The sequence below is a fragment of the Vombatus ursinus genome, unplaced genomic scaffold (genome assembly GCF_900497805.2).
Source record: "Vombatus ursinus unplaced genomic scaffold, bare-nosed wombat genome assembly UNPS02014818.1, whole genome shotgun sequence".
Taxonomy (NCBI): Eukaryota; Metazoa; Chordata; class Mammalia; order Diprotodontia; family Vombatidae; genus Vombatus; species Vombatus ursinus.
Genome location: NW_020954596.1, coordinates 33575892 through 33587654, shown reverse-complemented (window position 1 = coordinate 33587654; position 11763 = coordinate 33575892). Strand labels below are relative to the sequence as shown.

Here is an 11763-nt window from a genome sequence, read left to right as displayed (position 1 = left end):
AGTTCAAATCTAGTCTCAGCCACTTCCTAGCTCTGTTACCCTGGACAAGTCACTTAATCTGTTGTTTGCCCTAATCCACTGGAGAAGGAAATGACAAACCATTCTAGTATCCTTGCATGAAAACCCCAAGTGGGGTCATGAGTGAACAACAACAACAACAACAACAAAAATCAGTTGCTGGCCTATGACTACATGTGGAAAAATTGACGCTAGGGGGTGCAGTGGATAGAGCAAGGGCCTGGAGTCCGGAAGATCTGAGTTCAAATCCAGCCTCAAATACTAGCTGTGTGACCTTGGGCTAGTCACTTAACTTATTTGCATCAGTTCCTCATCTGTAAAATGGGGACACACTGGAGAAGGAAATGACAAACCACTCCAGTTTCTTTGCCAAGAAAACCCCAAATGGGGTCACACTGTCCATGGGCCCCTGTATACTCAGACACAACTGAATGACGGAAAACAACAACAAGGATATCTCACCACCTAGAAAAGAAAAGGGAAACAAAAATAGAAGTTTCTCCATTATTTAACTTCATGGTGACCAATATAAAACAAGTTTTTCAGGGTTGCCTTTTTTTTTGTCCATACTTATTATTTCATTGAGCATAGGGTACTTCTGGTATGAAAATTTCTTTCAGCAAGTCAGGTCAGTAACTCTTCTGTCATTTAAAATCTTAGAGATGTTTGGGTTGGGGCGGGGGAAGGAGACTTGGAGGTTTCATGACTTGCCCACGGTTACACAGCCATGTGTGCCTTGAACCTAGGTCTTGTGGATCAAAGGCTGGCCCTCTATCTTTCAAACCAACACTACCTCTTCTGGCTTTAAGTGGAACCCATAGGAATGACTGACCTAAATTTGACTATTACTTTATTAAAAATTAAAGGAGGTTGGTGAGGCATGTTTCCCCCTTTGAAAAAGTTATGACATGGTAAGCTTTGTTTTTAATCATTTGGGGTTGCTATTGATAAGGCATCTAGGGGCTTTCTGGTAGGTGCCCAAACTGCATAATTATTATTATTAGTCAATGTCAGGCTACATTAATAACACGAGATAAAAAAAGGTAGCTTGAAGCTACGTTGCCTTGGTCTATGATTTCATCACATTTCACAAGCTAAGCAGGTTTGCAGTGGGGCTAGCAATATAAATGCTCCAAGGGGAAACAGACATAATGGAGTAGAGTAAGCACTGGATTTAGTCAGTCGGTTAATAAACATTTATTAAAGGCCTACTATGAGCCAGGCAGAGACAGCTAGGTGGTGAAGTGGATAGAATACTGGGCCTAGAGTCAGGAAGACCTGAGTTCAAATTTGGCATTAAACACTTACTAGCTGTGTGACATTGGGCAAGTCACTCAACCCTCTTTGCCTTAATCCACTGGAGAAGGACACGGTAAGCCACTCCAGTATCTTTGCCAAGAAAACCCCATGGACAGTATGGTCCACAGGGTCACAAAGAGTTGGACAAGACTGAACAACAATGAGCCAGGCACTGTGCTAAGCTGTAGGGATACAAAAAAAGGCAAAAGACAGAGTGCCTGCTCTCAAGGAGCTCACAGTATGTCAAGTATGTCAAGTAGGGGAACATGCGAATAACTATGTACAAACAAGACAGAGACAGGATATAATCAAGAGAGGGAAGGCACTTGAACTGAGGGGAATCTGGGTTCAATACCAGAGGAGCTGGACTCATATCAAAACTTTGAATATTATTACTTTTATGACCTTAAGGAAGTAATTTAACTTTTCTGAGCCTCAGTTTCCTGATCTGTAAAAAACAAAGGGGTTGGAATTCCCTTTTTAGCTCAAAAACCAATGATCTAGAAAACTAGGCAACTGAGTTGTAAGTTTCTTCATATTTTGGAGTGAGGGCTTTCAATTCTTGAAATTTTCTCTAATTAAAAAAATATATAGATATAATTAACTAACTTGCATCAAAGAAAGGATGTAAACAAAAGTTTTAGAAGGGGTCTCTGAAAATAAAGGTTCAAAATAAGTTGGCTTTCTTTTTTTTGTTTGTTTTTTAATTTTTTTTAATTTGTGATAATTTTTATTTATTTTTTTGTTTTCAACATTTACTTCCACAAGATTTTGAGTTCCAAATTTTCACCCCATTTTGCCCCTCCCCCACCCCAAGATGGCATGTATTCTGAATACCCCTTCCCCTAGTCTGCTTTCCCTTCTACCTCTCCTCCCCTTCTCTTATCTCCTTCCCCTTCAATTTTCCTGTAGGGCAGGATGGATTTCTGTACCCCATTTTCTGTATTTCTTATTTCCCAGTTGCATATGAAAACATTTTTTTTAAACATGTGTGTTTAAAACTTTAGGTTCCGAATTTTCTCCCTTCCTCCCTCCCCACCAACCCTCATTGATAAGGCAAGCAACTAAATATAGGTTATATATGTGCAGTTATGCAAAACACTTCCATAGTAGACATACTGTGAAAAACTAACTCTATTTCCTTTAATCCTATCCCAACCACCCATTTATGCTATTCTTTCTTTTGACTCTGACCCTCCTCAGAAGTATTTGCTTCTGATTACCCCCTTTCCCAATATGCCCTCCTCTCTATCATCCCCCTACTCTCTTGTCCCCTTCCCTCCCCATTTTCCTGTAGGGTAAGACAGATTTCCATACCCAATTGAGTGTGTATGTTGTTCCCTCCTTAAGTCAAATCCTATGAGAATAAGATTCACTCATTCCCTCTCACCTTCCCCCATTTCCCCTCTACTGTAAGAGCCTTTTCTTTTCTGTTTTTATGTGAGATAATTTACCCCGTTCTACCTCTCCCTTTCTCCTTCTCCTAGTATAATCCTCTCTCACCCCTTAATTTTATTCTCCAGATATGACCCCTTCATCTTCAACTCACCCTGTGCCCTCTATCTATCTATCTATCTATCTATCTATCTATCTATCTATCTATCTATCTATCTATCTATCTATCTATCTATATACATACATATAATTTTTTCCCTCCAGCTACCCTAATACTGACAAAGGTCTCATGAGTTACAAATATCATCTTTCCATGCAGGAATGTAAACAGTTCAACCTTAATAAGTCTCTTATGATTTCTCTTTCCTGTTTACCTCTTTATGTTCCACTTGAGTCTTGTATTTGAAAATCAAATTTTTGATTCAGCTCTGGTCTTTTCATCAAGAATGCCTGAAAGTCCTCTATTTCACTGAATGACCATTTTTTTCCCCTGTAGGATTATACTCAGTTTTGCTGGGTAGGTGATTCTTGGTTGTAATGCTATCTCCTTTGCCCTCTGGAATATTATATTCCATGCCCTGCGGTCCCTTAATGTAGAAGCAGCTAAATCTTGTGTTATCCTGATTGTGTTTCCACAATACTTGAATTGTTTCTGGCTGCTTGTAATATTTTCTCCTTGACCTGGGAACTCTGGAATTTGGTGACAATATTCCTAGGAGTTTTCCTTTGGGGATCTCTTTCAGGAGGTGATGGGTGGATTCTTTCAATTTCTATTTTGCCCTCTGGTTCTAAAATATCAGGGCAGTTTTCCTGGATCATTTCTTGAAAGATGATGTCTAGGCTCTTTTTTTGATCATGGCTTTCAGATAGTCCAATAATTTTTAAATTCTCTCTCCTGGATCTATTTTCTAGGTCAGTTGTTTTTCCAATGAGATATTTCACATTGTTTTCTAATTTTTCATTCTTTTGGATTTGTTTTACACTGTCTTGATTTCTCATAAAGTCACTAGCTTCCAATTGCTCTATTTTAATTTTTAAGGAAATATTTTCTTCAGTAATCTTTTCGACTTCCTTTTCCATTTGGCCAATTTTGTTTTTTAGGGCATTCTTCTCCTCATTGGCTTTTTGGACCTCTTTTGCCATTTAGGTTAGGCTATTTTTTAAGGTGTTATTTTCTTCAGTATTTTTTTAGGTCTCCTTTAGCAAGCTGTTGACTTGTTTTTCATGATTTTCTTGCAAAACTCTCAGTTTTTCCTCTACTTCTCTTACTTGCTTCTCAAAATCCCTTTTGAGCTCTTCCAAGGCCTGGGACTGATTCATATTCTTCTTGGAGGCTTTGGATGTAGGAGCTTTGGCTTTGTTGTCTTGTCTGGTTGTATGTTTTGATCTTCTTTGTCACCAAAGTAAGATAATATAATCTGATTCTTTTTGTGCTCCTTACTCATGATCCCAGCCTATTACTTGAGTTTTAAACTCTTTGTTAAGGTAAAAGTCTGTTTCCAATGTGGAGAATGCACTGTCCCAAGCTTTGGGGGTTTGTACAGCTGTTTTCAGAGATACTTCTAGGGAACTGAAAATTTTCAGTTCTTCCAAGGTGGTATGATCAGGGTCGAGGTGTTTTCTCTCCACCACCACAAGAAGCTTCACCACACCAGCATTGCTCCTCACCCTAGGACCACCTCTCAGAACTGTGACCCAGATCCAAGCACTGGTAAAGCAAGAGATTCCTGCCTCAGCACTGGCAAAGAGATCCCTGCAATCCCCCTCTTATCAGCCACTTGATTCCCCCTCAGTCTGTGGGCCGGAAGCTCAGGAGCCAGGCGCTGCCCTCGAGGTGGCTGAGACCTACCTCCTTTTCTCACTGCAGTCACAGACTTTTCCCACTGACCTTCCAAGTTGTCTTTGGCATTCGTGGGTTGAGGAGTCTGGAAACCGCCACAGCTGCCTGAAATTCAGTCCGCTGAGGCCTGCTCCAGGGTCGCTGCGGCCTGTGTGCCACCGCCGAGCTGCACTCCTCTCCCGGCCAGGAGTGATACACCTTTCCAATCAACCATTCAGGCTGTCTTGGGCTGGAAATTTGTTTCACTCTGTCTTTTTGTGGGTTCTGCTGCTTTAGAATTTGTTTAGAGTCATTTTTTATAGGTATTTGGAGGGGTTTGGGGGGAGAGCTCAAAAAAGTCACTGCTTTGCCTCTGCCATCTTGGCTCTGCCCCCTAAGTTGTCTTTCTTATAGATAGAAGAAACGTAGTTATTTATGTGGTGTTGTTGGAAGTTTCCTCATCCCCAAATTGTCTGTCAAAAATTCTACCATTAGGTAGATATTCTTTTGGGTCTTAAAGGTTCATGAATAGCAATACCTTAAAACCTTCAATAACTAACATCCTGGGGGAGATTACTTTCCAATTTGATAGATAGCCTAGAGAGTAAGGCCCTTGATGGGACAAAGGATATGTTTCTTTAAGGGACAGGAGAGAGAGAAGAGACAAATAGGGAAAAGGTCAAAGACAAATTTTCACAATTTTCTTGAGGACACCCCCCTTCTTCGTGGGAGTGAGGAAGCTGTTGCAGAATAATAATTATAATAATTCACTTTTATTTAGCACTTTGTGGTTACAAAGCACTTTCACTTATTAGCCCTTTTGCAGGTAGGTAGGTAGTTTATTAATTCCCCTTTTCTGGGTCCAAATTTCTTCATTGCTAAAATAAGGGAGTCCCTTTCAGTTCTAATTTTTAGCAAAATACAGCAAAAAAAGGACTAGACTATGAATTAGGAGAATGGATGAGGAGTCAGGACACTTGAGATCTAATCCTGGTTCTGTTACTAACAAACTAACAAACTTTGGGTAAATCTTATAATCTCCCTGAGTCACACCTGGCTCTTCTGTAAAATGAAAGGCTTAAACTAAATTATCTTTAAGAAACCTAGCACTATAATGCTATGATTCTCTAAGCATCATTGTCCCTATTTAAGATTGAAAAAACATCAATTAAGATGCAGAGAGGTTAAAGTACTTTCCTAGGGTCACAGCTGGTAAGTGACAGATGGACAAGTTTACATTTACTCAGTCTAAAAGTTCAGGACCACAGGTCAAAACTAAACCTGATGGGTTATTAGAGAGTGATTCAGAGGAAGAATGTAATTTGCTTTTTAAATATGAAATGTCAGATTGTTAGCTGAAGTGTTTATTTCTCTTTCTTTTTTTTTTTTCCCTCAACATTGCCTGTGTTAACTGTTAGGATCCCAGTTAACCTGTAAAATCCCTTTGATGGTTTCAGGAGGCCAGGTGGAATAATGGAAGGAACACTATTCTGGGAGCTAAAAAACCTGGCTTCTAGCATTTTCATTGCCACTTATCAGCTGTGGGCCCCTGAATAATCAGGTTAAATCAGAACTTGATCTGCCTGATTATTACAAATAAAAGGCAAAAAAATAATTAATTGTGCTAATCATTTTTTCTACTTTGCCATTTCTGTAAAAATCTTTATAAGACTGATCAAAGACAACTTTGATGAAAGTATGAAAAAGATCATTGACATAGGTCTAGAAAGGACCTTAAAAGCTATCTAGTCCAGTACTTTCATTTTACAGATGAGGAAACTGAGGCCCAAGGTTAAAAGACTGGCCTGAGCTTACATAGATATGACATATTAGAAACAGGATTTTTCCACAGGTCTTTTTATACTAAGTCCAGTGCTCTTGCCACCACACCACAAAGGCAGGCTCTCTCAAATAATATTCTATAGCAGATCACCCCAGTAGAGTCACACAGGTGACTGAAAACTGTAGAAAATATAAAATCCCACACAATGCTTGTTTATTGATTATTCAAAAAACCCATTTCCTTCCAAAGAGTCAAAAGCTACTTTACAGGCTGCCTCCAAAAAAACATCTTCCACAAATATGTCAAAATCATATAAGTATCTTTGAAAGATGAAATAACAAAATGAAACCCATAATCACAAAAGCCTAACAATTCACACAGTAAAACCCAAGAGGATGAAGAATTGCTTTTTTTCAGACAGTGATATTGAAGTTGGATGGACAGCCCATAAAGTTGACTCATCAGTAGATAGACAGATAGATAGATAGATAGATAGATAGATAGACAGACAGACAGGCAGACAGACAGACCTTGGACAGACACTTCAGGTAGTGTGACTGAACTGGGCCAGAATTGAACAGGCTGGATTGCCTTGAAAAAATTGAGCAGTTCTTTTAGTGAGTCAATCAACAAGCATTTATTATGAAGTACCTACAGTGTGCCAGGTACTGTACTAAGCCTTGGATATGCAAAGGCAAAATATGATGCCTGCTCTCAAGGACCTCACATTCTAATGACTTTTAACAACTCCATACTTCTTTTAGTGATATTGTATGGCTGTGCATCATAGAATACCAGAGTCTTTGAATAATTAGGAAGTCACCCCAAAGGCAATGGAAATGTATTAGATATGAGTAGGCTGCAACATATTACAAAGGCAGAATTATATAGAAGGGGCAAAAAGGAAGTCATCAAAAGTATGAACAGAAAAGGAAGTTGGTCAGTTTAGTGATGAGACAGATAACCAATGGTCAGCCTGTGTGTTCCATTTTGACTCACCCAATGCCTAGAAATGTAGAGGAAGGCACCCAGCACCAACCCCAACCCAGGATTTTGGGAGGATGTGGACAGGAGCTTAGTACAGTGGCTGGCACATAGTAAGTGCTTCATAAATCTATCTATCCATCCATCCATCCATCCATCCATCCATCCATCCACCCCAGGATAGATTGGATGCATTTGGAGGAAACAGACATATGTAAATGAGATAATATTCCCTGCTCTGCCTATTTCTCAGGGTTGTCGTTAGGAACAAATGAAACAATAGATATGAAAGTATCTATAAAATGTAGGTAATATTTACACTAGGGTGAGGCCATGGGTAAATTGCTTAAAAGAGCTTTCTCTAAATATGAGCTCCAATACACATCCTGAAATAAGGCCTTTCCTGATTCCCACAGCTGCCTGTGCTTCTTCCCCTAAATGATCTTGTATTTATCTCCCATGTATACTATACAGGATGTCCCAAAAATCTTGGTGCAGTTTAAAGCTATTATAGCTATACTATATATTATATAATAGGTAATAATATATGTCATATAACAATATATAATGTCAGGTTATATATTATATGTTTTACAAGTATACATAATATATTATAGCTATACTAACTTAAAAGCTTAAAACTGCACCAAGACTTTTGGAACATCTTGTTATGTAGCTTGTATTTACAAAGTTTATTTGCATGTGGTCTCCATTTAGAATTAGAATGTCAGCTCCTGGGGGGCAGGGATTTCAGGTTTTCCCTCTCTTAATATGCTGTTTGATGATTTTTGTATGTACTTATGTGTTCCTGTAGTTTCTTCCAATAGAACACAAGCTTGCTGAGGGTGGAGATTGTTTCATTTTTGTCTTTGTATTCCCAACGTCCAGCACAATGCCTGGTTCGTAGTAGGTACTTAATAAATTGATTAACTTTTCTGGGTCCCAGGCAACTCTCTAAGACTACAAAGTAGAGGTAAGTTGCATTGGCCTAGGTGGAAGAATTTTTCAACCCTGAGAGTTTCTCACAGTATAAACGCTACAAAAATACTTGCATTATTTGCCTCCCCAGGTTGTTGTGAGGAAAGCACTTTGTAAACCTTAAAATGTTATCTAAATGTGAGTGCTTAATCAAGGTCCCTGACTGATTCTGGGCTCCACCAGGGGATTTGGCACAAGGGCCTATGAATGAAGCCAGTTTCTTTCAGAAATTACCACTTTCTTCAGAGTTCCCTGGGATTTTGCATGCCCCATCTCAGTCTTTCTTTTCAGCTGGAAAGTAGGTTTGGCAATCAGGATCAGTTTTCTTGAATTGTAGCTCCATTCCTCCATCTAGAAATGGATTTATGCTGAACTTCCCCACCTTCTTTCTGGATCCTTTAAATAATGCAGTCCCAGAGTAGAATGAAGATAAGGGGTGTCTCGGGGGAGGATAGTCTAAACATTAACCAAGATGATTGAACATTATTATCTAAAAAAGGCGAATCCACCTGAGTCCATAGACTCGTCTTGTTAGTATCGTGACTGTTAACAACAAAAAATGCCAAATAAGAACGCACTGTCTTTGCCGTGTCGGCAGGACCCGAAGGCCCTCGCTTTATGTCCCTGGCTAAGGCCAAGCCATCTGCTGCCCACCCCAGAGGTGGCTGCACGCGGAACTTGGGGGATGCAGATGGAGTCTCGCCCCCAGACCCAATGGGGATGGCAGCCACCTCTGCAGTGAGCGGCCTTGAAGACGCGGGGCCTCTGGCTGCGGGAGCCCCGGCGGGTTAGGCAGGAGGGAGGCAAGTGCCTGTGCCCTGAGGGGAGCAGCAGCTCCGGCTGGGCTCCGGCTCCGGTTCGAGCTCCTCCTCCCGTTCCTCACGCTAAGGCTGACGTTGGGTAAACAGTGCGGGCAGTGGCAGCTGGAAGCGGTAGCGGCGCGGGGAGTGGGGCCAGTCTCGCTGGTGTGCGGGCGCCCGCCCCTCCCGCGCCCCTCTCCAGTGCCCGCCGAGGCCACTTGGGGCTGGGGGTGGGAGGAAGGGAGCCAGGGCGGGGGAGGAGGTTATTGATGAAGCTGCTTCACGCATGGATGAGGCCATGAATTTCAATCGGACCGAGAGCGACTGGCAGGGACTGGTGAGCGAGGTGAGGCAGCCGAGGACGTGCTAGGCGCTGCGCCCGGGCCTGGGGCCCAGGCTGGCTATGTGTGCAGCCGGGACTGGGGAAGGGGCCTGGATCCTGGGCCGGCTCTAGTACAGTGGGGCGGGAGCGGGGCGGGGGGAGCTGCAACGAGGAACGCGCCAGCTGTGGTTGGCTCCCCCCTTCCCGCCCCCCCCCGCCCCCCCCCCCCCCAGGCACGCAGCTGGCCCGAGGAGTGCTCAGTGTGGACCCTGAAGCCAGCCAGGTGTTTGTTTCCCTGACCTCCGTTTCTTCCCCACCCCATCCTTTCTCATCCCCCTAGGGCAAAGCTCTTTTGTCCCAACACTTTCTGTTCTCACTGGGCGTCAGTCTTCTCTAGCCTTGTGGTATCAGTCGGGGCATGGGGGGAGTGATGGGGGGGAGCCCAGCTTTAGGGAAAGGTAGAATTTTCTTTAGTGAGAATCTGGCCTTGGCTTTGGGACTGGGCAGAGAGAGAGTGAAAGGGAGTTTAAAGGGCTTCTCTTCTTCCACCTGTTTAGAAGCCTAGTGCCCAAAGGCAAGTTGCTGAAATATAAAGGCATTTCCTTCGGGAAGAATTGTTACCTTGTTGTTTCGCCTTCCACCTGGGCCTGTTAGTAATACCTGTGACACCACTGAGCAGTAGAGCCTGGGACGTTTCTATGGAATTGAGCTGCTCATATAGTAGACTGACTCAATAGATATCTGTTGAAGGAATAAAACAGGGTCAGGTATCAAGATATATTTCAGCATTTGAAAGGAACAGTCACCCATTTCTTTCATGACATCCCTGCATTGTGGAGGTGGTCTGATAGTGTTGGGGTCAAGAAGAGTCAGACGTGACTGAAAGAAACAACTGAACAACAACGTCTTTCCTGAAAATTTCCCTTCAACAATACAGTTCAGCAATCATTGATTAAGGGTCTATTATGTGGAAGACACTACAAAGCCAAAACATAACCTTGCTCTCAAAAAGCTTACATTCTCCTACTTTCCCTTCTTGCCCTACATTCCCATTATGAGAATTAGCTTGCCATTCAAGTGATGGTTCACAAAGACTTTCAGCCTTCTCCATCAGTCTTTGAGTATTTATTAAGCATCTGGTACTTGTGAGACATGTATTAGGTGGCCCATGTTCTTGAATAGTTTGCATTCTGCTAGGGGAGATGTTCATATTTAAGTATATACAAAATAAATACAGTTAGTTTAGAGAGGTTGGATACTACCATTAGGGGGTCAAGCAAGGCTTCATGTGTAGAAGGTAAAGCTTGAAGAAAGTAAGGGATTCTCCAGGAGGAGGTGAAGAGCTAGTGTATTCCAGCTATGGAGGATGACCAAGTGCAAATGTATATTAATGGAAGAGGAAGTGTTAGGTGAGAATGAGAAAGTAGGAGAAAGAGCAAGAAACCCAGTTTTCTTGGGAGTTAACTATAATGAAGCTGGAAAAGTGAGTTGAAACCAAGTTGTGAAGAACTTTAATGACCAAACAGAGTTGCTTATATCTTATCTGAGGGACAATAGGGAACCACTGGAATTCGTTGAGTAGGGGAAAGGATGTGTGATCCCTGTGCTTAAAGAAAGTTCCTTTGGCAGCTATTTGGAGGAAGGACTGGAGCGGGGAGAGATGATGCGGGGAGACCAATTAAGAAGCCCTTTCAGTCGTCCAGGTGATAGGTGATTAAGTCCTGAACTAAGGTGGGGGCTATTTGTCCAGACTCTGCTTGAGAAATACCAAAGAGGGGCAACTGACTCTGTGCTAGGATGGTCCATTCCACCTTGGGACAGCTCTAATTGTTAAGAAGTCTAAATTTTCTTCTTTGCAACTTACCTCCACTGCTCCTGGTTTTGCCCATTAGGATCAAGTATAATTCTGCTTCTACGTGGTAGCTTTTCAGATACTTAAGGAGAAACTTCACATCGTTTCCCTCACTGTGACTCCTCTCTTCGCCAAACTCAAGTTCTTTCAGTTGTTCCTTACGTATGCCAGGTATTCAGGACCCTTCACTGTCCTTCCTGGTGGCCCTCCTTGGATGCTTTTCTAGCTCACCAATGCTCTTTCACCCAGAATACCCAGAACAGCAAAGAGTCCTCCAGCTATAGTCTGGCCAGGGCAAAGCATCAAGGGATTATCTGTGAAATCTTTTTTTAATATAGCCCAAGGTGAAGAAAATTAAAGTTTTTTGGCTGCCACATCATTTTGCTGACTCATACTAAGCTTGACTTAGAAGGTGTGAGTTCATCTATGCAGGGAACTCCTTGTGCATCCACATTGGTCTCATCAGACAATTCCTGTCTTCTGTCCTTGTGGGAATTGTTTCCATTTGTGTCT

At 42.1% G+C, this 11763-nt stretch overlaps 1 protein-coding gene across 3 annotated transcripts in view; it reads left to right on the top strand.

Moving 5' to 3' along the window:
• Window positions 1-9316: 9316 nt before the first annotated feature.
• Window positions 9317-11763, top strand: part of CCDC149 (coiled-coil domain containing 149) — a 144351-nt gene continuing 141904 nt past the window's right edge. For all 3 annotated transcript variants that reach the window (XM_027836306.1, XM_027836305.1, XM_027836307.1), the window contains exon 1: window positions 9317-9422. In XM_027836306.1, coding sequence (XP_027692107.1) covers window positions 9363-9422 — 60 coding nt within the window. In that variant the 5' untranslated portion in view covers window positions 9317-9362. The remainder of the gene's footprint in view (window positions 9423-11763) is intronic.